This window comes from Dasypus novemcinctus, chromosome X, assembly GCF_030445035.2.
Source record: "Dasypus novemcinctus isolate mDasNov1 chromosome X, mDasNov1.1.hap2, whole genome shotgun sequence".
Classification (NCBI taxonomy): Eukaryota; Metazoa; Chordata; class Mammalia; order Cingulata; family Dasypodidae; genus Dasypus; species Dasypus novemcinctus.
The window spans coordinates 79,273,034-79,300,154 of record NC_080704.1 but is presented as its reverse complement, the minus strand read 5'-3'; the positions used below and the strand labels follow the sequence as shown (position 1 = coordinate 79,300,154).

At 38.8% G+C, this 27,121-nt stretch overlaps 2 protein-coding genes across 4 annotated transcripts in view; both read right to left on the bottom strand.

Annotated features, from left to right (window-relative positions):
• Positions 1 to 9,305, bottom strand: part of GCNA (germ cell nuclear acidic peptidase) — a 28,244-nt gene extending 18,939 nt beyond the window's left edge. The window contains exons 1-2 of one of the 2 annotated variants that reach the window (XM_058290910.2): positions 9,219 to 9,305; positions 6,586 to 6,643 (exon numbers count right to left, since the gene is read on the bottom strand). In XM_058290910.2, the coding sequence (XP_058146893.1) occupies positions 6,586 to 6,635 (50 nt within the window). In that variant the 5' untranslated portion in view covers positions 6,636 to 6,643; positions 9,219 to 9,305. Of the gene's footprint in view, positions 1 to 6,585; positions 6,755 to 9,218 lie in introns of those variants that run through there. The other variant, XM_058290911.2, reaches the window with a different exon arrangement.
• Positions 9,306 to 11,498: 2,193 nt separating this feature from the next.
• The window catches only part of OGT (O-linked N-acetylglucosamine (GlcNAc) transferase), a 37,259-nt gene continuing 21,636 nt past the window's right edge, over positions 11,499 to 27,121 (bottom strand). For both annotated transcript variants that reach the window (XM_004475808.5, XM_004475809.5), the window contains exons 13-22: positions 25,870 to 26,028; positions 25,636 to 25,725; positions 24,311 to 24,436; positions 23,745 to 23,915; positions 23,511 to 23,627; positions 23,247 to 23,417; positions 21,496 to 21,648; positions 16,565 to 16,817; positions 16,192 to 16,315; positions 11,499 to 13,779 (exon numbers count right to left, since the gene is read on the bottom strand). In XM_004475808.5, the coding sequence (XP_004475865.1) occupies positions 13,605 to 13,779; positions 16,192 to 16,315; positions 16,565 to 16,817; positions 21,496 to 21,648; positions 23,247 to 23,417; positions 23,511 to 23,627; positions 23,745 to 23,915; positions 24,311 to 24,436; positions 25,636 to 25,725; positions 25,870 to 26,028 (1,539 nt within the window). In that variant the 3' untranslated portion in view covers positions 11,499 to 13,604. The remainder of the gene's footprint in view (positions 13,780 to 16,191; positions 16,316 to 16,564; positions 16,818 to 21,495; positions 21,649 to 23,246; positions 23,418 to 23,510; positions 23,628 to 23,744; positions 23,916 to 24,310; positions 24,437 to 25,635; positions 25,726 to 25,869; positions 26,029 to 27,121) is intronic.

The window sequence follows — 27,121 nt, the reverse complement described above, 5'->3', positions numbered from 1 at the left end:
TAGGACTAATAGGGACTATTGAGGAGCTGGGTTGAGGTTTTCCAGGGAAAAGGGAAAGCAGTAGTTCCCAAACTTTAGCATGCATCAAAATCACCTAGTATACATGTGTCAAATACAGGCACTTGAACAATGGAAATCAGAAACCGTATTTTTTAACAAGCACCCCCAGGTAATTCTGATGCAGGAAGGCAGAGGACCACACCTTCAGAATCACTAGTTTGTGCTAGAGCCTTCTTTTGCTTGAAATTGGGAATCGAAAAGGTCAACAGAATGCTAATTAAGTACATGTGGCACTGTCAAGAAGTTTGAAACAATAGCCAGCCCATTAGGTGACCCATTTGCTCTTCTGATCAGATTATTTTAAATTGAGTATAACAGAGTAATTTTTTAAAGATTTATTTATTTTCTCCCCTTCCCCTCCTCCCACCCTGCTGTTTTTGCTCTCTGTGTTGTCTTCTCTTTTCATTTTCTCTCCTCTAGGATTCACCGGGATTCTATCCTGGAGACCTCTGATGGGGAGAGAGGTTCCCTGTCAATTTAACCACCTCAGTTCCTGGTTTCTGCTGCACTTCACCTTGACTCTCCCCTTGTCTCTCTTTTGATGCGTCATCATTTTGCTGCATGACTCACTTGTGTGGGCACTGGCTCACCACGCAGGCACTCATGCAGGCACTGGCTTGCCATGCGGGCATGCTTTCTCTTCTTTTTCACCATGAGGCCCTAGAGCTCAACCCAGGTCCTTCACTATTGTAGGCAGAAGCTCTATCACTTGAGTCACATCCACTTCCCCAGAGTAATTTTTAAATATGGTATTTCTGCATATATCATCAAGGCTCTCTTGTATTAGTATTAACAAAACAAAGACTCTTGGGCTATAAAAAGACTAGTCAGTGGTATCAGAGATTACTAATAAGGCTTTGATGGATCATCACAAACCAACCCCTACTGTCTGCATTATGTATTTCAGTAGTACTTCTCTCTTGAAACTGCCAAAGCCCCCTTCCCCCCCACAACCCTGTGCTCAGTCAATGGCCTTGTCTCACAAGTCACTGGGAAAACAGAAACCATCTAAAAGGAACTCACTCATTCTCCCAGCAATATATTTATCAACCTGCCAGCAACTACCTGCCTTCTCTCTCATTGACAGCTGATGCAGTGTCCCTACTTCTAAGGCCAACCCCTCCCTTGTACTTTGATCTCATCCTCTTTAGTCTTCTCAAGAATTTTATTCCTGCCATTTTCCACTCTGTGCTGCATCATTTTCTTCTCTTAGATAGTTCATTCTACTACCCCTAGAGCCCATGTCTCCCAATTTTATATTTCTAGTCTTGAATTCTCCACTGAACTCCAACTGTCTACTAAACATCCTGGATATTTAATAAGGACTTAAAATGGAACAAGGCCAACACAGAATTCTTTGTTTCCTCCCTCAATCCTGTACCTACCCCAGTCTTACCTATCTCAGTAACACAAACCAAAAACTTAGGCGTCATCCTAGATTTCTATTTTTTTCCTTTCCTCATCTCCTGCATCCAATCTATCATCAAGGCCTGCTGGGTCTACCTCTATAACATATTTCATTTAATTTATGACATCATTATATGTACGTCTGAGAAAGAAAGAAGAGGAAAAAAAATAACAACACACGCCATCAAACATAAGATGCATCCCAATTTCAGAAATGTGAAATTGTGAAAAAGTGCCTCAGAACTGACAAACTTTGATATATCCCATATTCATCCAGATCTTTCCAACTCCACTATCACCCTACCCAAAGCCATCATTACTTCCTACCTAGGCCTCAGTTGAACAAGAACCATTCATCTCAGAGGGCTATGGTGAAAAGTAAACAAGCTAAAGTAGTAACTGTCCCTCCTATATGATTACGTACTTCTCCATTACAGCACTTATCACGCTATATCGTAATTGCATGTTTACATATCCATATCCCTGACCCAGAGAGTAAGCTAAGCAAGGATTTGCAAGTGTATCTGTTTCACCTCGTTCAAGACAAAGATTTCAATAAATATTTGCTAAATGAACGAATGTATGCCTGACTCTACAAAAATGATTCCAAGGACTCCTTTTATTATTTTCCTCTACACCCCACACATACCCATAGAACCTCAAGCTTTGAAAGGTTTTGCCTACCAGATCTTATGTACTAAGTTATAATTTTCTCCATTTAAAAACTGTAATTACACATATATGCCCATCTTTGTGAAGGTTTCAGATAGAGTCAGACTAAAGTATGACATGGCAATTAAAAAAAAACACTAACAATCTTGTCTGCATTTATAAAAATACAACACCTAGATCATGGGAAGTAAGAGTCCCAGCTTGCAGCTAGAGTGGGTGTAGAGACTGGTAGGTTACTGTCTGGCCTCAAGGACTATCTCCAAACAGAAGTCCAGAATCTGGTCTTTGCATTTGCAGCTTCGGGAATGCAGGTTTATCACTTCTTCATCAAATCCAGGAGTGACTCCTGTTAACCAAATTCACAGCAGATTGAACGAATAAACCAGGCCGCCCATTTACCTCTCAGAAAAACTAATGCCAATCATTTGCCCCAGGCACTCCTTATTTTGGGGCAGTGACTGAGGGTCACGGAGAAAGCTGCAATTTTACTTTTTGCATTTTTGAACATACACACTAATTTTTCAATTGAATGTTACAACAAGTATCTTTATGCAGTTAACTATTTTCATAAATTGGATTTTCTTAGGATTGATTCCTCGAAGTCAGCTTAATCAAAAGTATGATCAATGTATAGCTCTGGGTAAAATTTGTTTATCATTTCCAAAGGGTTGTATCAGTTTTTCATGTCAGCAGCATTACCACAATAGTACTCAATACTATAAACTTGTTAATTTAATAGGTAGATAACTTTTACATTAGCATTTCTTTTTAAAACTTGATGTTTATTTTCCAATGTTTGTTTGCTGTGTTCTTTTGCTAATGCCTCCCTCCCAATTTTAACAACTATTAGAAAATAGTGTTTACCAGATAGTTTTTGTAACTGATAAAGAACATTGAAAAGAGGAGTGAGGAAGAGGAACATTTGTTCCTGTTCCCCCCGCAGTCCCACTCCCCCGGAGATGAACAATATACCTTATTTATTTTTCCAGAAAGTTCTTAAGCATAAGCACGGCCCAGCAGAAATGTGTATGCACATTTTTTTTCCTTTACAAATAGTATTACCCTATATGGATTGTTCTGCAGCTTACATTTTTTACTTTATTTATCTTAGAAGTCTCTCCATTATCAGTACACAGTTTTTACCACATCTTCTGGATGAACCACAATTCATCCAAGTAGTCCCTTAGGACACTTAAGTTCCTTCCAAATTTTTTGTTATTACAATATCCTTGTACATATTCCTCTGCATACAGGTGTGAATCTGTATAAAATTAAATCATACATGGTTCTTTCACAGAACTGAAGACTAAAAAAGCCTATATGCCTAGATATAATTATACGAACATAGGAAAAAGTATAGAAGGACAGAAATATTTAGCATGGGTTACAGGGAGGAAGGAGGAAAGAAAGGAATCAAAAGAAAATAACATTGATCTACAAAAGGGCATGTATGATATAACCACATTAAGAACTTATGTGAATAAATAAATAAATCTTTTAAAAAAAAAGAGCTTATGTGAAATTATATGCCAGTATATTATAAAGAAATTAAATAAAACCGTTTGTAAAAGTGAAAAAAGAAGTCCTAGCAGAATTGCTGGGTCAAAGGCCAAGGACATTTAAAATTTTGATATTCCTAGAATGCCCTCCAAAAAGGTTGCATCAATTTATACTCTCAACAAAATTGTATGTGTGTGCCTATTTTCCTACAGATTTGCAAACCTGGGGATTATCGAACATTTTTTTTTTATCTTTGCAAATCTGATATATGAAAAATGGTAACTCATTAAAATTTTTTCATTTACTTGTAAGCAATATAATTAAAAGTTAAGTATAATTAGAAGAAAATATAGGGAAATACCTTAAAGACCGTGTTGTATGTGGTAGTTTCTTGGGCCTTAACACCCAAAGCATGTGCAACATAAGAAAAAATAGATAAATGGGACCTCCTCAAAATCAAACACTTTTGCACCTCACAGGACTTTGTCAAAAGGATGGGCAGCTGACTCAATGGGAGAGAATATCTGGAAATCACATGTCCAACAAGGGTTTAATATCCAGGCTATATAAAGAGATGTTACAACTCAACAATAAAAAGACAGACGATCCAATTAAAAAATGGGCAAAAGACTTGAATAGGCATTTGTCCAAAGAAAAAATACAAATGGCAAAAAAAAAAACACATGAAAAAATGTTCAACATCACTAATGATTAGGGAAATGCAAATCAAAACTGTGAGATATCATTTCACACCTACCAGAATGGCCACTGTTAAAAAGACAGAGAACTACAAGTGCTGGAGAGGATGTGGAGAAATAGGAAACTTATTCACTGTTGGTGGGAATGCAGAATGGTACAGCCACTGTGGAGGACTGTTTGGCAGTTCCTAAAGAAGTTAAATATAGATCTGCCACATGACCCTGCAATACAGCTACTGGGTATATACCCAGAAGAACTGAGAGCAGTGACATGAACAGACATCTGCACACCGATATTCATAGCAGCATTATTCACTATTGCCAAAGTTGGAAACAACCCAGGTGAGTCCATCAACTGATGAAAGGATAAACAAATTGTGGTGTATTCACATGATGTAATATTATAGAGCTGTAAGAAGAAATGAAATCATAAAGCATATGACAACATGGATGAAAATGGAGGACATTATGTTAAATGAAGCAAGCCAAACACAAAAGGACAAATATTGTATGACTGCACTACTATGAACTATATTGTGTAACATATTCTATGATTCCATTTATATAAAATGTAAATATAAATCAATTTATAAAGATGAAACTTCATTAGTGGTTATGTAGAGCTAGGGAAGGCATGCTAAGGGGTGTGGAGTTTTTCTTTTTGGAATAATGAAATAATTCTAAAATTTTTTGTAGTGATGAATGTACAACATTGTGATTATACTAAAAGCCATTGATTATACACTTTAGATAGAGCATATGGTATGTGATTATATCTCAATAAAATTGCTTAATAAATAAATAATTGTGCAAGAATAGCCAGAAATAGCTATGTACAGCAGGGGAAACAGAGAGGTTGAGAAGTGAAGAATTTTCTTGTTTGTCTGTTTTTTGTTTATTATTATTATTGAAATAATGAAAATGCTCTTATAATGATTGAAGTGATGAATGCACAGCTAGGTAATTATACCAAATATCACTGATTGTACACTTTGGATGAATTGTATGCTTTATTTTTATGTATCAATAAAATTTATTTGTTAAACGTAAAAATTAATTCTCTTTAAAAGTTAAGTATAAAAAAGTTAAGTATATTTTAATGTGTATGGCCATTTGCATTTTTTCTGAGAACTACCTTTTAATATCCTTTGCCCATCTTCTATTGGTTTATTCACTTTTTATAAATTGATTTGTACAAGTTCTTTATAGATTAAGGAAATTAGCTCTTCATCATAGCTACTGCAAATATTTTTTCCAGTTTGTTATTTTTATGCTTTTGAGTTTGACGCCAAACTTAGAAAGACCTTTCCTATTCCGAAATTATTTGAAACAAAATCCTTTATGTTTTCTCCTAGTATTTTTAATGGTTCCTTTTTTTTTTATTTTTAGGAGGTACCAGGGACTGAACCCAGGACCTTATACATGGGAAGCAGGCACTCAACCACTGACCTACACCAACTCCCCTGGTTTCATTTTTTAATGTTTAAATATTTGATGCCAGTGTAATTTATTTTGGTACAAGGAGTGATGAAGTAAGAATTCAGCTCTTATTTTTCCCAAATGGTCAGCCAACTACCCTCATATTATTTGTTACCTAATGCATCTTTTCCCTACTGACTTGAAATATAGTTTTTATGATAAATTAAAGATTCATGTGTGTTTGGGTCTATTTCCAGATTCTCTATTCTATTTTATGACTTACACCTCCTCCCATATTAAAAACTTACATGCTTGTCTGTGAAGGAAAACAGAGCAGTATTCCAGAAGAGAGAAGAATTAGAAGAGATAAGACAGCTGTCAGATAATACCTTGTGCTATCATGAAGAAAAATACTTCATCTGTGTCCCTCTAGAGGGCAACACTGTCAACAATGGGGTGAAAGTTCATAAAGACACCTTTGAAGTTCAACAGAGTGAAGAACTTTCTAGAAATTATCCATGTCAAAAATGCATTGCGTTGCTTTATAGGGTTGTGAGCTCATAGCCATTAAGAGATGTTATATAGAGGATTCATGCATTGGGTAGAGACAGGACTCCTATGATTCTTTAAATCCTTCTTTACAATTCTCATTTCATGACTAACTAAGCTATATTCTAAAGTAGACCTTAAATGAAATAAACACATATACTTCTTTTTTTTTTTTTTAAAGATTTATTTTTATTTATTTAATTCCCCATATACTTCTTGAGAAATTGTTTGGCCAAGAGTAGGGCTACACTAAGAGAAAATAGAATTTTTCAAATCTCACCAGTCATCATCCTGGATCTGCGATCCACTAGCCTCTGCTCCTTTGGGCATTTCCACCTCTGTAATCAAGACAAAGATACACTTTCTCAAGAAAACCAGAACCAAAAAGCCAAGACATTTCTATATTTTGCATTTATCGTTGATAAATTAGTGTCAACCTAATTTAAAGCCTAAACTCTGCTCTGAGAAATGAGGAGTATTTAAACTTATTCTACGGCAGACTTTTCCTGGATGGAGAAAACTAGAGGCAACATATACCATCCACCCCACCTTGCTCCACCAAGATTCTTTGCAGGTCAGAAAGCCCAAAGCACACGGAGGCCCCTGATGTTGTCACCTCAACCTCCGTGTGCTACGCGAGTTATGCTAATTCATTTATTAGCTCCCAACTAAATTTTTGCCCTATCTTAGGTTTTGTTTTTTTTTTTAAGATTTATTTATTTATTTAATTTCCCCCCCTCCCCTGGTTGTCTGTTCTTGGTGTCTATTTGCTGCCTCTTGTTTCTTTGTCCGCTTCTGTCGTCATCAGCGGCACGGGAAGCGTAGGGCGGCGCCATTCCTGGGCAGGCTGCTCTTTCTTTTCACGCTGGGCGGCTTTCCTCACGGGCGCACTCCTTGCGCGTGGGGCTCCCCCACGCGGGGGACACCCTTGCGTGGCACAGCACTCCTTGCGCGCATTAGCGCTGCGCATGGCCAGCTCCACACGGATCAAGGAGGCCCCCGCGGACCTCCCATATGGTAGACAGACGCCCTAACCACTGGGCCAAAGTCCGTTTCCCTATCTTACGACTTCAGCATGCACTAAGCCCTACACGGTCCCGGCCCAGCTCTGCTGCTCCCAAACTAGCTGGTTTCCACCACTTAGTTCGCCACTGGCCCAACTACTCCCCCTCACACTTCAGTCTCTCACGGATCCGGCCTCCACCTGCCTCACTACTCCCTCAAGCCACCAGGCTGTCAGCCACCTTTCCAGCCTAACCCCAACCCTTGCCTCTATTCAACCTCCACTCTGATCTACTCCGGACTCATGCCTTCATTGATCAGGCCTCAAGTGCCCCCAACATCCCCACCCGACCTCCTTCTGCATCCCTCCACTTCTCCGCCCCGCCCCCCCCCCTCCCCCTGCATCTCCGTCTGGTCTTCCACCAATCAGTCCTCTTCCCACCAATGCCTCTATCCAACCTCCATTCCCGGGTCGCCACACCCCTACTCGCCTCACGCCGCCAACCTCTCTGCCACATTTCTGGACTAACCCCAACCGATGCCTCTATTCAACCTCCACTCTCCTCTACTCCCGCCACTAGCCCGTCTTCCATTGATCAGGTCTCTACCTTCCCCCACATCGGCACCTAACGGTCGTGCCTCCCCAGGACTCCACGTATCAGGTGGCACTCCTAGCCGGTCTTTCACCAATCAGACCTCCACCACCCTCTAATCCCACCCCCAACCAGTCTTCCACCAATCAAGCCTTCATCCCCTAATCCCGCCCAACCGTCTTCCACCAATCAGGGCTCTACCCTCTACTCCTGCCCCCAGCTGGTCTTCCATGGATCCTGCCTCCACCCCAGCAACTCCTGCCTCACAGTCACTAATCAGTTTTCTTCTTGCCAAAGCTTCTATCCAACCACCTTCATCCCCAGGCCTCCACCCCGCTACTCCCAACTTGCCGCCAGCTGGTCTTCCACCAACCAAACCTCCAATAGCCCTACTCCCGCCTCACGCCACCAGCCCATCTTCCACCAACCAGGCCTCTATGGCCCCCCACACCCCCACCTGATCTCCAACCCTCCCCATGCCTCCATTTTTCCCCTGGTTCCCCCCTCCCCCACCGCAGTCAGTCTTCCACAAATCAGGCCTCCATCCCCCTCTCCTGCCTCATGCCCAGCCGGGCTTCCACCAATCAGTTCTCTTCCCGCCAATGCCTCTATTCAACTTCCAGTCCTCCTCAGGGCTCCACATCCCAGGACTCCACCTCACGCCGCCGCCGGTCTTCCACCAATCAGGTTTCTTACACACATATCCACACTCTTGCCTCACACCAGCACCTTTCCAGCCTGACCCTCCCCCACAACTCTGTCCAACCTCCGTTCTACTCTACCCCAGCCTCACGCCGCCAGTCCGTCTTCTGCCAATCAGGCCTCGATGGCACCTCCACACCTCAGACCTCCTCCCACCCTCCACCCTCCCACACCTCACCCCCGCATTCCCCCCTCAGACCTCCACTCCTCTCACGCCCCTCCTTCCACCTCCCTCCACCCCCTCCTCCCACTGCCTGCCAATGTTCCACGGATCAGGCCTCGACACACTCCCCCCGCCCCCCACCCCCACCCCAGGCCTCTATCTAACTTCAACGGGCCCCATGCCCTGCTCCCATGGGGTTAGCCGGTCTTCCACCCCTCAGGCCTTGGCCTGTCCACCCACCCACCATCTCACGCCCCGGGAGGAATTGTCACCTCCCCATTCTCCATTCTCCCCTTAAAAGAACAACGTTTTTTCTTCTGAAAAGATTGTCTAAATCTCAGGTGCCAGGTTCATGGCCCGTCAGAGTCCAAGATACATGGCAGCTCTGAGTTTAAATCTGCTTAACCAGAATGATCATTTCAGTGTCCACCAGTGTCCCTCCAGTCACCTTACCTCCTCCTGTAGCCAGAGGTGAGGCCGATTGTTTAGTCCTCCTTCCCCTCCTTCACTCTTCGCTCACCTCCGACTACACGTTGGAGGTGTGCGAGCCAGAGCAACTGTGAGGGACGCCAGGCACGGGTGCTTTTATAGAGCCAGAAGCCCAGCAGGAGGCAGGAACTGACGTGTTCCCGCCCTCCCTGCACCCACCTATCACAGCGAGGTCTTCAGGTGAGTTTAAACTTCGCGGCTATGAACTTAAACTTGGCGCCTAGCTGCAGTGCTTCCAGAATGGTCTACCACTTCAACGGTTTGTTGCTTATTTGCCTCAAAAGCGCCATTCCACGCAGAGCTTGGGGACCAGAGTCAGTTTCTGTGGAAAAAAGACCCCTAACTAAACTTTTTAAGGGACATGGGAAAAGCAAGCTGTTTTCTGTAAGGAAGTTTTATCTTTGTGAGAGAACTTCGGTAAATGAGCCCCGTTCCTTGCTTGAATCGCCCAACTTCAAAGTCTGCCTGCTCTCCAAATAACTCCTGGCAAGCGAGGCGAGCGGGGGACGGCCACCTAGGACCCTAGCTAAGAGCAAGGGAGCGATCCAACAGCGTCTAGCAACAGTGAACTATGACGCTTGTTTCCAGAACCCTACGAAGGTGGGTGCTGGGGAGGACAGGACAACTCCATCAATGGAGATAGAGGGGGAGATTACTTGAAGCTTTTTTATCTTTTACCATATAACCCACTCCCCACTCCCCCACATTTTTGTAAACTGTATTTTTTTGAAGATATATACATCACATAAAAAAGTTACATTAAAAAATGAGGTTCCCGTATACCCCCCAAAACCTCCAGCCCACTCCTCCCACACCAACCACCTCCCCCATCATTGTGGCACACTCATGGCACTTAGTGAACACATTTTGGGGCACTGCTGCACTACATAGATAATAGTTTACCCTGTAGTTCGCACTCTCCCCCAGTACATTCGGTGGGTTATGGCAGGATATATAAAGTCCAGCATCTGACCCTGCAATATCATTTAGGACAACTCAAAATCCCAAAAATGCCCCCACATCACCTCTTCTTCCCTCTCCCTGCCCTCAGCAACTACTGTGGCCACTTTCTCCACCTTGATGCTAAAGTTTCTTCTATTACTCATCACGGTAGTTTTATAGTAGAATATCAGTAAATCCACTCTAGTCCATATTTTATTCCTCCATTCTGTCGACCCTGAAGCTTCTTGGCACTCTCTCTGAACACGAAGAAAAACATTGAAGGGGTAAGCAAATTCTTCCTAGGTTGTGCCCGTTTCTCTGGCAACCATACATTTGATAATTTAAGCGATTGTCCAACGGATCATCCCTGCATTTGAAGATAATTTTTTAGCGTTTGTAGCCCCGTGTTTTATGTGGGATTAATCTTTGTAAGACACATTACAAAGTAATGTTAGCATTCTCATTTTAGAGATCACACAGCTAGAAAGTGGCAGAACTGGGATTCAAATGGGAATCCCAAAGCCAAAACCCAGGCTCTTAACCAAACTGCCTACTTATTAAAGGTACTTTCCAAGTTGATAGGAAATTGGATAAAACAAGCATAATTATAACCTTATCTACCACAAACTTGCAAATAAGCCTCTGCATGTACGTTCCCTGATCTATACAATGTGGGGTTACATAACTGCACCTCAGAAGTGTGGGTAAAGAACCCAAATGTTAGCTATGAAATATTAACGGGAATATGCTTCAAGTTAAGAGGGGATTAGGAACGGGATACTCTTAAAATGGGCAATCCAGAAGTTATAAAAGTTTTTTCGAGGTATGCAAGCAACACCTTTAGACTGAAGGAACTGAATTAGACTGGAAATAACTGTTTCAGATTTTAATAAAAGAGGAAAGAAGGTGGAGGAAAGTAGGCTACTGAGCACTTTTCTTCCCACACCATCTTTTAGGAGACATAGTCCACATTAAGGCCTTGAGGGTCACAACCCACTGAGGCTGGCAAGTAAATTACTTGAAATTTTATTGAAAAGAATAACTTCCCATTTATATCTCTGAGAAATTTGTATCTCTGGGAATCACTTGCTTTGTTTGTTCTCTGAATGTTTCTTAACCAAACCCCATCCCACCAAAATTGGCTAAGAAAGCAAAATAATTCCTAATATCATAGCTGTAATAGGGAAATCTGGTCCTTTTATGCTGTTTGGTACAGTTCAAATATATGTTTAATCACTGAATGACCATAATCTTCAGTCCAACACTTAATATAATGGAATACAAAACACATCAGCAGCCACATTAAGGGGAAATCATTCATTTATTAAAGTTCGCAAGACAACATCTGGATTTCTGTAGCACAATTTAAATGTTTTACTTTTTTGACAGAGTATAATAGAAAAAAACAATTAGTTTCCAGTAATATCTATATCTCTATTCAGAATTAAGTGTTCCACAGACATGTTACCTGGAAACAAAAGCCTGTTACAATAAGCAAAGCTTCAACCAGAGCGGCTACTTTTCGTGCCAGGAAAAAGTTCATCCCTATAGGAGGAATGATGTGCTATGTGAAATGGCTGTAATATCACTCACAGCCTTGAGGGCACTGGAAGTATACTCTTACGTTCCACATTAAGTAGTTTGGTGAACTTCAAACATCAGTTTATCTGCAACCATGCCGGCAACCTTTGACTTTTCAATCAGGTAGAAAATAAATTAAGAAATCTCTCAACTGATGTTTCTTGATTTACATTGTGAAAAGGTACACAGTTCATTGATATGTAATTCTGGTTAAGAATTACATTTGAGACTCCTTGCTCAGATTTTGGTCAGCAGTAAGAATCTTTCAGAAATTCAAGTTCTTATTAATAATTTGTCAGCTAGGATACATTCAGGCATCAGCTGCAACTACAGAATAGGTGCACTGCCTCAGCGCTTTGGAAAGACATTGTAATCTAGAACACTAGTAGCAGACAAAAAATTATGTTACTGGATAGCTAAGTGCAGGATAGCAAGCCAAACATATATTCATATGTTGGCTTGTTTAAGCCTCAAGCCCTCGATCCTTTGTTGAAATTCAATAATTTTATTCCTATGGTTTTAAAGACCAAGACCTCAAGCTCCAGGAGGGCTAAAGTCTACTTTGTACTCCAAATCAAGTAGCAGTGCAGCCACTACTATTGAGGCTGAATCCAGACAGGCTTCAAGACCAAGTCCAGTAGACAGTCATTATATAATATCCTAGAAGGTCTGAAAAAATAATTACTGTATACACACAGAAAGAAGTCCTTCAGAGCTTTTTCCCTATGAGATAACAGGTTTTTTGATGAACATTATTTAATGTACTGGAGATAACTATGACTTATTGATTGAATATTTGAATACTTATACTTACCTGGGATTTCATTTCTGCTGAAAGAAATAGGAAGAACAGGACTCACTTAAAAAAAAAACTTTAGAAAGGAAGGTAAAAATCTTATCACACACTATCACTTTGGAAGCAGCATAGAAGGGGCAGTCGAAGATAAAACACTGGTGAAATAGATCAAAACAAGGCAAAAAAACAAACTATATTATAATCAATGACAGTATCATGACTGCACCTTTCATCATTAATAATCAATCACTCCTAAGAATTTTCATTTGGCACCAGATGACGTGTTTAAGATAAACACTCTGGGATGTTTTGAGTCAGACTTGGTTTTGTTAGCTGAGCTACAGGAGAAATTTTAAAGTGGAAGAGGGAGAAGGAAATGGGAAATGGACCAGAAAATACATTGGGTTATCTAAACCACAAAGCACTGATAGCTCCAAACATTAGGTAAGATACTAAAACGACTGATATAGGCTTAAGTGGTTTATAAAACCTATAAAAAGACTACACCAGCAAAGTCCCCTATAATCTGTATAGCTCAGAAACTAAAACAAGGAGCAACATTTTAGCTTAAAACCTTATCTCAAGAGAATCATATATACTTCACATGAATAAAAATACCTGAAACCAAACGTTTTTTAAAAGCTCCAATACCCAAAATATAAAGAAAAATTAATTCAGAGAAGACTCATTCAATCCATGGAATCACAAAATGGCTGGACAATCTCTATCTCCCCTCCATACTAACTATCCCATGGAAGACCAAGGGAGATCAGACCTTCCAGGCCTATGCACCACCTGGTTGTTGCAATATTCTATGGAGATTCCTCGTGGAACAGTAGTTTCCCATCTCTTGCATCTCTCCCTATCATGCAGGAAGCAAATCTGGCTGTGCTATTCTATTACTATTATGTGTCACCCGTCTGCAAAATGGTACTGTACAGATACGTGAAAAGTATGTATCTAGTTCCCTTTCCCCCAGAGGGTTGAGGCTCAGGGTAGAGGGGTAATTCTCCTGTGCATACGGTCTTTATTTAAGTGGACTCAGTGACTTCAACAGGCTTAATCATGTGGTCAGGTTTGTTGCCAGCTGCATAATGCTCCCACATCTGTAGATAGAGCCGCTCTAGTTCCATTGTGTACTGTTTAGTGTTGAACAGAGGGCTAGATATTCTCTGTTTCCAGACTTTGCCACGAATTTTCTTCAGGCTGGGTAATTAAAAAAAAAAAAAAGTCAAGTTTACAAATTAAGAGCAGAAACTCAGAATGAGACCCCATAAAATACCTAGTCACTTTTGTGGTAAACTACATGACCAAAATTCATGCTGCTTTTTTTTTTATTTACCCCAATCACCTCAGTGCCGAAAAAGGGTCATGGCTAACATAATCTTTGACAAATCATTTATAATGGAGTTCACCCTCACACTCTCACACCCTCTGAAACAACTTAGTTCCGTCCTAGACAAGTATAACCAAGGGATACCATATTTTCTCCATTTCATCTCATTTCTACCTTTAAAATAAAAACAAGAATTGGCATGACACACGACTATTCCTATGTGCTACTGGTTAGAATGTAAATCTATTCAAAAGAATTAGAGATGCAGACAATGCCCACACAAAGATGTTCCTGAAAGCGTCATTTATAATCATGAAGGCACAGACAGAAAACGAGGTATATAGTTTATGAAGGTTTTAATGAAAGGAGAAAACACTCAAGGGGGAAAGAAATGCAAGATATCTACTGCCATAGATACTTATACTTGAACCAGGACAATTATTTAGATATAATAGCAGGTGTCCTAATATACCAAGATTACAGAAGAATTTACTGCTTTTTTCCTTATTTCGGTACAGAACCAATCAATGAATTCTTCTGGGAACAAAAGGGGAAGAATTCTCTCTATACTTCCCTTCTAGACATATTATTTGTCATGAGATTGTTCTTAAAAAGAGACTACTTTAGAAGCAGAAGTAGAAGATTCCTGTGCATTTTTAAAAGCAATAATAAAAAAGCTGTTTTCATGTTTGCCAGGACAGAACTAGTGAAATTGCTGTGTCAATCTTTTGGCCTCAATCCAACTATGACCATTTTAATGCTGCTTTTCAAATAAAAATACATCTGTTCCATTTTTTAAAATTCAGTATATCAATAGAAGAATGGTTAAACTGTGGTACATCCATACAATGGAATACTACTTAGCAATAAAAACTACCAATACAAGCCAATAGCATGGATGAATCTCAAAAATAGACTAAGTGAAAGAAGCCTTTATAGAGTACATATTGTATGGGTCCATTATATAAAGTTCTATAAAGACAAAACTAATTTACGTTGAGAAAAAAATTCAAAACAGTGGTTGTCTCTGTGGGGTAGGGATGGGGACTGAGAAGGGGCACGAGGGAACTTTCTGGAGTAATGATGGTAATGTTGTATATCTTGGTAGGAGTCTGCGTTACAAAGATATTTCTCAAAATTCACTGAATTGGGTCATTTAAGATTTGTGCATTCCACTGCATATAAATTCTGCATCAAGAAAAAAGAAGCAAATATTGAACTCTAAAAATATTCATTCTGAAGTACTTAGGAGAAAGTACTGTCTACAATTTACTTTGAAATAAATCAAAGTAAGATGGGTTGATAAAGGAATAAATAATTGGAAGAGATGTGATAAAGCAAGTATCTATTGTGATAAAGCAAGTAACAAAGGGTAGAGTCTGGGTGGTAGATATGTGTTTACTATGAACTGAAATTTTTCACAGCAAAAAGTTAGGAAAAAATTGCCTGAACCCCACTAAAAAGAAAAGGTATAATTAAAAAAAGATATACCCACTAAATTTTTGTCACTGATTATAAAATACTAGGGTACAAGCATTTTCCTGTGTCATTAGAAATCAAGAACCTTAATTTTTTTAATGCTTGTTCAAAATCTTCACTCATTTTTCTTAGATGCATATGTTCAATAGAGAAAATTCTGAAAATAATACATAAATAGCTAAAATCTGTTAGATGTTTATTATGTATGCACCAAGAACAATTCTAAGTGCTTTATACGGAATACCTCTTTCAATCCGTAGACCATCCCTGTAAGGTAAGTACGTACTACTATCATTAATCCCCATTTCTCAATGCTCCTTCACCATTATTATCATAATAAAAATCTTATTTTATAGGCAAATAATAAGTATAACTCAATGTTATTTTACTTTGCATTTCTACTAAAGAAAGGTTGAAGATTTTTCTTGTTAACCACCTTAATTTCTGCTTCAGTGAATTATCTGGTCATTTCCTTGTTCATTTTTCTATTAGGGATTTAAACTTAAATGTTCGCCAGTCTTTACATAGCAAGATTGTTAATACTTTGACATGAGAAAAAACTTTCATTTGCCTTTTAATTTTCTTGATTTTTAAAAATTCAGCCATTTATTCTTTACGTAGTAAAACCTAATGATCACTCCTCTTTATGAGAATTTACAAACTTTTTCTCTCATCCAAGAATCATAAAACTAATTCACCTATTTTATATTATCCTTGTTTTATGGTTTCATTTTATAACAGCTATATTCTCCCTAAATATTCCTGATTTCTTTGCTTATTTGTTCATGGAAAAGTTTACTTACTATTCTAGATCAGTTCCCAGTTTCACAGCAATGTCTTCATATTCTTGCCTATTTTTAGCAATAAGCTCAAGACAACCTAAGCAAGTGAGCTGGGAAGCTGCAACTCGAGAAGCAAGTGTCTCTCCTGTATTAAGAAAGGAAACCATTAATTGAGAATGTAAGTAGCACATGCTTATTCATTTTATTGATGTCACGCATCTACACAATGCAGATGAGGACAAGAGTCAAGTGTTCAAACTTGAACAAATCTCATTTTCTATCATCTTGCTCTAAATGTTGCTTCTAGCATAGGCGATTTCACCTGAAACTGTCTCCTGCAAAGGAGATGTTAACAAAACATAAGAAAGATTACCATGATTTATCATCAACTCACCTGGCATAGTCACCATGGGTGTCCCTGCCCAGAGGACATCCATTCCTGTGGTGTGCCCATTACAGAGTGGAGTGTCCAGGCAAACATCAGCCAGCTGGCCTCTCCTGACATGTTCCTCTTTAGGAGCAACAGGTGAAAAAATTATACGATTCTGGGGAAGGCCCATGTTTTGTGCATACTGTTGAATATTGGGTTCCCCTACAGCTGGAAACCGCAAAAGCCAGAGCACGCTATTGGGAACACGCTTTAGAATCTAAAATACAGAAAATAAAATAATTACTGATAGCAGATGTGCCCTTCTCAACAAAAGTGTCCATAGGTTTTTAATATTCTACCACACTCTGTTCTTTTCATCCAAATAGTAGCCTACTTTGAATTTAAGTCTTTTTCTCACATAGATGAAATAGATCACCTGAATAGGTCCCTCCTCTACTTAAGCTGTTCCCAAAGAGACATCAGAGAAAGCCCGATGTTGGAAACACTGAACAAGTTATTAACTGCAAAATCTGAGGGAGCTATATCTTATGAGAATTGATAATGGCAGAAGTCTCTGTCAAAGAGATAGGAATTTTCCATTTCAATTTTAAATCCCCAACCATGACACAACAAAGTCAGCCCACACTTGCTGAACTTTATCTAAAGGAGAGGTCAGTGGGCGTTTTCTGTAAAGGGCCAGATAGAAAATATTTTTGATTTTGTGGACACATGGACTCTGCCATAACTGCTCGATTCTACCAGTGTTGTGCAAAAGCAGCCACAGACATTATGGGGAAAAATAGCTGTCCGTGTTCCAATAAAACTTCATTTACAAAAACAGGCAGTGGGTTGGATTTACTGTGGGCCATAGTTTCCTGAACATTGCTTTACTACTCAATGAACAGAGGTTTACATTCAAAATTTTCTCTAAAAGCCATGAGAATTTTTAAAGAGTAGTACAGGGCATATGTATTACATAAAACCTTCAACTGCAATTCCATGTAGACAAACATGTTAGTGTTTTATGCATCAAGATGTAGGAATATTCATACGAAATGAGATAACAGAAAGACAATAAAAAGCCTATGTCAGTTCAGGACATGTTTTGCCGCCAAATATATTTGCCACAAACTAAGATAAAGCTTTTGGTTTTGAGAGCTTTGAACACTTAGAATTAAGGATTTATTCCTCCTTATCTCCACATCATCTGCCTCATCTCTACCTTCCCCTCTACTTAAAGAAAAAGCAAATAGATATTAACTAGGAATAAAAAATAAAAATCAACCAAAATAGAAGCCCTAATCAAGATGGCTGAGTGAGAAGCTTCAGAGTCCTATTCCCCAATAGAGGCTCTGAACAAGCAGCAGGAACTGGCAGAAAATCTTTCTCAAAGCTCCATAAAACAGTTAAAGGACTGTAGTAACAAGGTTAGCGCCGAATCAAGAAAAATACAACTTAAAAGTGGTAGGAACTCATGGTGCCCTGGCTGGCCCCTCCCCCATCACCTCACCAGCTTGCTGAGGAGTCACCTTGTGCTCCCACTGCAGATCCCTTGTCCAAATTCTGGAAGGAGCAGAGTAACCCTCCTGCACATACTGGGTATGCCTGGCCCAATCTCTCAGGTGGCATCTGAGGGACCAAACCAGGACACTTATCACAGGCTTGCTGTCCAAGAACTTGCCCTGGGTACAGAAAGCAGCTCACAGAACTCTCCTACAAAAGTGCTGTTGAAGTCAAGTCATAGCTGCCTGGGGCTAGGGAATGCTGGTTATAAGACAAACAGTGCAGTACCCAGGACAGTGAGAAAACTATTTCCTAGGGAAGAGGGGAAACTTATTCTTATAAATGGTGGAATTTCTAGGGTCATAGGACAAGAAGCTTTGGCCTTGAGCTACTCTCTAAATTCACTGTATGGATAACTGCCAAAGGAAAGAACTCCTAGAGGTCAATCTGCAAAGACTGAGAAAGGTATTTTCTTTTATCCCTCCTCCTCCTCCTCCTTTTTTTATTTCATGGTATCCAAGGAAAGTTCTGTTATAACACTAGCTGGATATATGCATAAAGAACAGATGCCTCAGACTAAATTCTAGCAATAACACATTAAAATATCAAAATGTCCAGGTTTCAACAAAAGATTACAAAACATACAAAAGAAATAGGAAGTGACAGCACAGGCAAGGAGAATATTAGAAACCATCAACAAGGAGGGCCAGACCTGGGGCAAACCAGACAAAAACTTAAAAAAAAAAGTCCTATCAGTGAACGCTACTATAAACAGACTAAACAGTACAATTATAAAAATGTTTTTCCATGAATTGTAACAAACACACTAAACTAATACAAGTGTTAATAATATGGTGGTATATGGGAACTTGGTATTTTATGCATAATTTTTCTGTAAACCCACTGAAAAGAAGGAAAAACAGGAAGGGAGGGAGGAAGGAAAAGAGAAAGAGAAAGAGCAAAATCTTCCTAAATATGCTAAAGAGCTAAAGGAAAACATGGACAAAGAATTAAAGGAAATCAGGAAAACAACAGATGCACACAAAGAAAATATCAAGAGAGATGGAAATGATGACAAGGTTCCAAACAGAGCTGAAGACCAGCATAACAGAATTTTAAAATTCTCTACAATTCTGTCAGTTCAATAGAAGATTGGAAATGACAGAAGAATAAATCCAGAACTTGAAGATAAAACAATGGAAAAAAAGAAAAGAAAAAAAGAAAAAGGAAAAGACGATGGAAATCACCCAGTATGAAGAACAGAAAGAATGAAGGAAAGATAACAGAAACTAAGAACCTGTGGGACACCATCAAGAATACCTATACAGGCACTGTGGGAGTACCAGAGGGAGAAGAAAGGGACAGAGAGAACAGTACAGGAAGTAATGGCTGGAAACTTCCCAAACTTAATGAAAGACATGAATATATACATCTTAGACATTCAAAGAACTCCAAATAGGATAAACCCAGAAAGACCCACACTGTGCCATAACTGTCGAATGCCAAAGATAGAGAATCCTGAAAACTATGAGAGGAAAGAAAGCAGCATGTCACATGCAAGGGAGCCTCAATAAGATTAAGTGCCAATCTCTCATTGGTAATCATGGAGGCACGAAGGCAGTGGTAAAACATATTTAAAGTGCCAAAAGTAAAAACCTGCCAACCTAGAATTCTACATTCAGCAAAACTGTCTTTCAAAAATGAGGGTGAGATTAAGATAGTCCCAGATAAACAAAAGTTGTCACCACTAGACTGGTCCTATGAGGATTGCTAAAGGAAGTTGTGCAGTTTGAAAAGAAAAATGACTGAAGCCACATGAAGAAATAAAGATCCCCAGTAAAGATAATGGGCATGGGTAAATATAAATACCAGTACTATTATAGTTTTGGTTTATAACTCCACTATAGGATCTCAAAGGCAAATGTATAAACTAACAATAAATCAATGGTTTGGGACCTACATATAAAGATATAATTTGTGACAAGAATTACAAAAGCGGGGGGAGAAGGGTATAGGAACATAATTTGTATGTGCTACTGAAGTTGTTACATTGGTAGGAAAGCAAACAAGAATGTCATAGATTTAGAATGTCAAATTTTAATTAAAACTCATAAAAACAAAGTAGAGTACAGGTTATCAGAGGTGGGGGGCAGGGATAATGGGGAGTTAATGCAAAATGAGGGCAGGGTTTCTGTGTGGGGTAAAGGAAAGTTATAGTAATGGATGATTATGAGGGTAGCACAACAATGTGAATGTCATTAATACCACTGAATGGTATGCTTGGGAGGGGCTAAGATGGTAAGATTTATTTTACATACAAGTTTCCACAATTAAAAAAAAAGAAAGATACACTAAAAAGATAATGGCAATTAAATGCAACAGTCTATACTCGATGGGATCTAAGAATGGGGGAGAAAAGGCTCACAAGGACATTATATGAAAAATTCAGACTATAGAATGTAAGCTTTATATTGATGATAAATTTCTTGAAACTGATAAATGCACTTAAGGTGATTACCAAAGTGACTATCCTTGTTTGTAAGTAATGTACATGCAATTATCATGTATTCAAGGAATATGATGTGTGCAACCTTCTCTCGAACGTTTGGGAGATAGGTAAGATAGATGACAGATTGATGAGAGAATGATATAGCAAAGGTGGCAATATGTCAAAATTGGTAGATCTGGGGAATCTGGAGGCAGCATGGGTATGATGGAATTCTCTGCATGGAGTATGTAATATTTTTTCAACTGTTTTGTAAGTCTGAATATATTTCAAAATTTTTTAAAGTAAAAAAAAAGATGTCAACCAAGATATTAACCCCAGATTATCTGAAGATAAGACAAGTCATTTTAGCTCTACAGAATAAGAGCCAGTTATGGGTAGCAAAGATTAGGATAATCAGAGTCCTGCCTATGCACAGCAGTCTAATGAACTGACTGATAGGGAAATGAATAGAAATCATTTCTTTCCCGGTTACAACTCTGCAATATTCCAAGAATGTTAAACATAGTAAGATGCATATGAAAGCTTCTGCCATCAGTTTAAACAGAGACTGGCAAACTACAACCTAGGGGCTACCTGTCTTTATAAATACAATTTTACTGGAACACAGTCATGCTCATTCACTTACATATTGTGCATGGTGCTTCTACAATTACAGAACAGAGTAGATGTGAGAAAATATCTACCATCGGGTCATAAACGAAAAGGTTTGCTGATACCTGGTTTAGATGAATGGACACTCTGAATATGTAAATTTTTTAAAGGTTCATGATACGGTGTTTAGAAACTGGAAGGAGAAATCAAAAATGGCTGGAAAATCTATAACTCTTTTCCAGATTATAAAAGAGCCCAACAGCTCCTGAATGGGGATAGAAGAGCCAGCTTTGGCAAGATGGCCCATATAATCTAGTCTCTAAATATCCATAATGAATCTATGGATACTCACATTTGCCCACATCTGCAAAGTAGAAGGGTCAATTTTATATAACTGATTAAAGTTACAGTACACAATAGCATCCTCTGGTAACCCATACTGAGAACGGGTAGTTACGATAATGGTACGAGGAACCTCCTCTCCAGTTGCAGCCTTATTGTTGATCTAGAACAAGGAAAAGATTATGATGACTATATGTAAAGTCAAGGTAGCTTTTTAATCAATAGAACCCATAAGATGAAAAGTCACGTCACTGAACTCTAATATGAGAAAATGTTCATAATATCGTTAACTGTAAGAGAAAATACTCATATATTAAGTTAAAAACAGGAAAAAAGCTTAGAGCATTATCTTAAATTTTGGGGGTGGGGAGAAGACTGCATTATGATACTTTTCATTCTAGTCAAAAAAGGCTCCTCAAAACCCTATTAATGGGAGCAGATATGGCTCAAGCGGTTGAGTACCTGCTTCCCATACGGGAACTAACGGGTTCAGTTCCTGGTGCTCCCTAAAAAATCCAAAACAAACAACAAGCAAAACAAATGAAAAAAAAAACAACTCAGGGGAGCCAATGTGGCTCAGTGATTGAGCACTGGCTTTCCATATACGAGGTCCCAGGTTTAATACCTGGGCCCCAATACCTCAAAAACAAACAAAAATCCCCAGCCCTATTAATAATCCAACAGTAAGCTTTTGCTTATTCTTTATGACTGAAGTATCCTTTTCTAAATCTCACCCACTCTTCAAAGCTAATCCTCAAGGTGGTTTCTTTTCCCTGAAATGCTTCCCCTCATCACTATTTCTGAGGTTCTACAGTATACAATATGCAAGAGTCTTATCATACCATTCCCACATACTTGAGTACTATCTTACACTTTTATGTAACTATTCCATGATGTGTGGACATTCCAACAAAACTTTAATTCCTAGAGGCTAGCGACCCTTGACTTACAACCTCATGACAGAGTTATATATTCTACATATTCACTTATTTATGCAGGCAATATATATTTAGTGAGGATATACAACATTACTGTGATTAAGACATGGGCCCCTAAAGAAATTCAACTCAGTGGAGGATACAAACACAGGAAATTATAGTACGTTGTACCCAATGTAATGAAATATTCCAAATATTACAAAAGCATATTAGACAGGAACCAATGATGTAGGAGTGTGAGAGGCAGGAATAAGGACAGGAATAAATTCCTGAAAGAGCTAACTGAACTTAAATTCTTAAAGCTGAGTAGAGGGAAGCAGATATGGCTCAGGCAGTTGGGTACCCACCTCCCACATGGGAGATCCTGGGTTCGGTTCCTGGTGCCTCCTAAAGAAAAAAAGAGCAGGCAGACAAGCAGACAACGAGCAAAAACAATGAGCAGACAAGGGAGCCATCTTGGGCAGGGAGAGGGATAAAAAAAATAAAAATTTGAAATTTAAAAATTTTTTTTAAAAAGATAAGTAGAATTTAGCCAGAGAAAGCATGGCTTACAAAAGCAAGAAACTGGACGGTGCCTACAGATAGTCCACTATTGATAAGAGACTAAAGCCACAGGCAGGGAATAACAATGTATTAACACAACAGACTCTTATTAAATAACCTGCTGATGGAATCCACGAGACTTAAAATCAGACAGACCTATGTAGGATACCAATTTCCACTGAGCTCATTCGTTCATCTAAAATTAATGATTAAGAGGTCTAAAGGAGATAAATGCATACTTGGTGGTACATACTATGGTCCTGACAATTATTCTCCTCACCTGGGTAGTTGCCAGTCCATTGCTAATACTGAATCCATTAATTGTTATCTGAATCTGGCCTCTGTTAATCATTTCGATAACTGCTTCAGCAATAGTATTCATAGGAATAACAGGCATATTAAGAGCTGTATTACTGCTATCTGCATTATCTCCTCCATCAGGACATTTCATCTAAAAAAAAAAAAGTCACAAAATGCATCACTAGGAAAAAGATCCCAAAAGAAGTTACCTTTACTTTTCTAACAGTATTGACTAAGCTCTGACCTTGACAATTTTCACATCTGGTAGACTATCAAGAAATGCTTTGAGGTCGATGCCATTCAGAACAATCCGATTGTCATAAATGTGTCCGTTGGATTTAAAATCAATGACTGCTTTTTTCTAATGGAAAAAATTTCAGACATGTCTTTTAGGATGCATACAAACACTAGAAAGGAAATAAACAACCATGGTTTTCTGAAATTCCCCAATCCCCCCATAGCATTTTATTCTGCCTACCTTCAGGTGAGGGAACATATTAGCATGATCACCAATAAAGAAAGTATGGGGCATATAAGCCAGTTTCTCAGAATATTGCTCAGCAACTTCAGCTGGTGAAGTTTCCTGATCAGTGATGATATAATCCATAAAAAGCGCACCACTGGTCCCAGGGTATCCCAGCCACATTGCCTTAAAAAAAAAAAAATTAGACTAAAAACTGATTAAGAACCTTCATGAAATGGCTCCAACCTTAAATGAATAAATGAGTGAAGGGAAGAAGGTTGACATCTTTATCTGAGAGCAATCAAGTAGTATTTTAGACTAACCAGGTCACAATCTTCTAACTGTGAAAATGTTTTCCAATTTGCAAGATAGAGCAACTGTTTATAACTAACCAGGAATTGCATCTACCTGTATTCATCTACCTGTAGGCATTGTGTTCTACACCCAAAATTTTGTCCCTAGGCATTTATAAAGTCAAGTATGTCTACTCTATTGTTTCAAATGCCAGTTAACCAGAGGAAAGACATCACTGTCTTTTTAGTTGGATGCACATTGTGAGTAATTATTATTAATTCCTTTACCTGAATAGGAGCTGGCCTGAGAGCAAAGAGTTCATTTCGAGCACCCTTGGTATAACCATTCATGTTTACAAGGATGTGTATTCCATCCTGATGAATGCGATCAGCTGCTTTTCCATTGCATGGAATCTATGGAATAAGAAAAAATGATTTGCTATGTGTAATTTCAGATGAATTCAACTTGTTTTAATAGCATTAAAAGGAATCCACATTTCCCCAGATGGAAAAGTGATAAAAACACAAATTAACTATATTAATAGGGCAGAAATATGGTTAAGTGTCAGACAACTGAGCTTGAAACATTACACAAACAGAACACAGGAAGGAATGTTTACTTTTGGATTGAAGGCTTCAAAGAGGAACTGATAGTTGAAATGGACTTTCAAAAATAAATAAGAGTTTGATAGAATACTATCTTCGTGGAGAACAGTATGAATAAAAAGCCAGGTAGATTCATAAATTGTGAGTTCATTTATATTTGGTATTGGGTATATACATAAGTGTAAATGATTGGTGAGAGTACTGGGAAACAAGGTTGTAATCAACCTGGGAAGGGTTTGAAGGCCATGCTGAAAAGTTTAGACTTCAGTCAGTAGGCAGTGAGTCCCTGACGGCCTCAGAGGTAGAGGGTGGTATGCTTATAGTCACAAAGAGCCCCAAAATACATAAAAAATGATCAGGCATATTTCTGAAGTAACAGCTATACTACAAAAGATGTTGATGCATACTATTTATTAAATAAGTCTCACAACCCTTCTACTAGGACTTCAATGATTCCCATATTACTATATATTGCATATTATCTCTATTAGTCACCACAGTGGCCAATACAGTCTAAAGGAAAAACTCTTGTCTACATCCTCAGTAAATTAATTCCCCAAGTTTCTATCTTAATTTATCATAAAATATATATGTGCACCTAGAGGAAATAGCAGCAGAGAAAATATAGAAATAAAAATAACCAAAGGCAAAGGCCCACAAAAGTAGATGAACCACAGTAGTCATTTTCCGTAAGTGACCTCTTCTTCTAAGCCACTATTTTACTGCATTTATTCAGTTGCTATTTATAAAACGCCTACTGTCATAAATGTTAGCTTAATACCCAGAAAAGTTATACATCCAAGCACACAAATTTAATACATTTTCATTCCATGTGCAAACTCAGCCAAAGCCAATTATAATTATAAATAGCCAAGGAAATAAAAACAATTATCCTTATGTAGTAGTTGATATTTAAGACTTAACATCAAAAATTCAAACTATACACTCATAGTTACATATTCAATATTTGCTCAAAATAACAAGTTAGAAGTGTTATTTTCGCCTACCTGAGAAAGATCAATGAAATGATTGGCTTCTGCCATCACCTTCACTCGGAAATTTGTGCCATCATCTGGGCTCAGGGCGTAACAAAATACCTGAAAGACAGCAACAATATATTTAATAACCTTAATATTTCCAGAAGATACTGGGTTTAACACCTAATGAGGACAACAAAGCCACCACTGTGTTTTGTTTTGCTTTAAAACAAATAAGTGGTTCTAGATAAACACTATTCTTACCTCAAATTTGTCAGGATTGTGCATGCCTGGAATAGACTGCATAAGGTGAGAAGTAGGGTGATTCCCAAAGTCAGAACTCACATATCCTACACGCAGTCGACCATCACTGAGCTTCAAGTCTTTGGGATGTTCATAAGGTGGTTTATGAAGGACATTAATCTGTTAACAGAATCCAATGCTTGTTAGTAAAGCTGAGCCTAATATATACATTTTCATCTAAGCAAACTGACTAAAATACAACCTAAAATCTACACCTCACACCTTTTGGGAAAGGTTGGCTTACAGCACATTACTTAATTCATGAAGCCAGTTTAATGCAACCATAGTAGTTTATATGCTTCATACTTTGACCTATTCCTGAGGATCATGAAATACCCCCAGCAAATCTAAAACTTGTAGGAATGAGACAATGTGGACAGAGCATGATGAACCCTACATTTTAGAAGTTTCTGTAGGGGAGCATTTTAAAAAACAAAATTACACCCAGCTCTCCAATCTATTCTGCCAAGCAAATTTCAACCTTTGATCAAGTAATACTCTAGCTCTCAAAGGAGGATATAAAAACCAAACATAGGGTAAGTGTGGAATCAAGAAAAAGGCCACTTAAAACTCAAAGCTCCAGTAAAAAAAGTTAAAGTAGCAGTAACAGGGCAAGCATCAAATCAAGAAAAAAAGCCATGGTGCCCTGGCTGGCCCCTTCCCCACCCCTCGTCAGCTCAGTGCAGGTCTCTGGTCCCAGTTCTGGAAGGAACAAAGTAACCCTTATACATATACTGGGAGCATATATATCTGGCCCAATCTCTCTGGTGGTAACCTGTGGGAATGAACCAGGACATTTAATGTAGGCTCATTCTAGAACTTGCCCTGCATGTAGAAGATAGCTACAGAGTCCTACACAATGCTGTGGGAGAGTAATCAAGTCGTGGCTGCCTTGGCTGTATAACATACAGTATAGTGCCCAGGATAGTGAGGAAATGTTTCCTAGGTATAGCAGTTTGAAGAAATATAGATTATGTTTGTAAACTGGTTGGTTTCTCTGGCATGATAACCTTTTTGACTGCATTAGATTCAACTGAGAGGTATGACTAAATCATGTTAAGATTAGGACTCTGATCCAACCATGTCACTAGAGTGCGACTCAGCATTGAGTCTCAGCCCCCTTGGCTTGATAAAACAGACTCTCACACATCAGTAGACACACAGAAGCAGATAAGCAGGAAGAGAGAATGCTCCATAGACTCAGCCCTGGAAG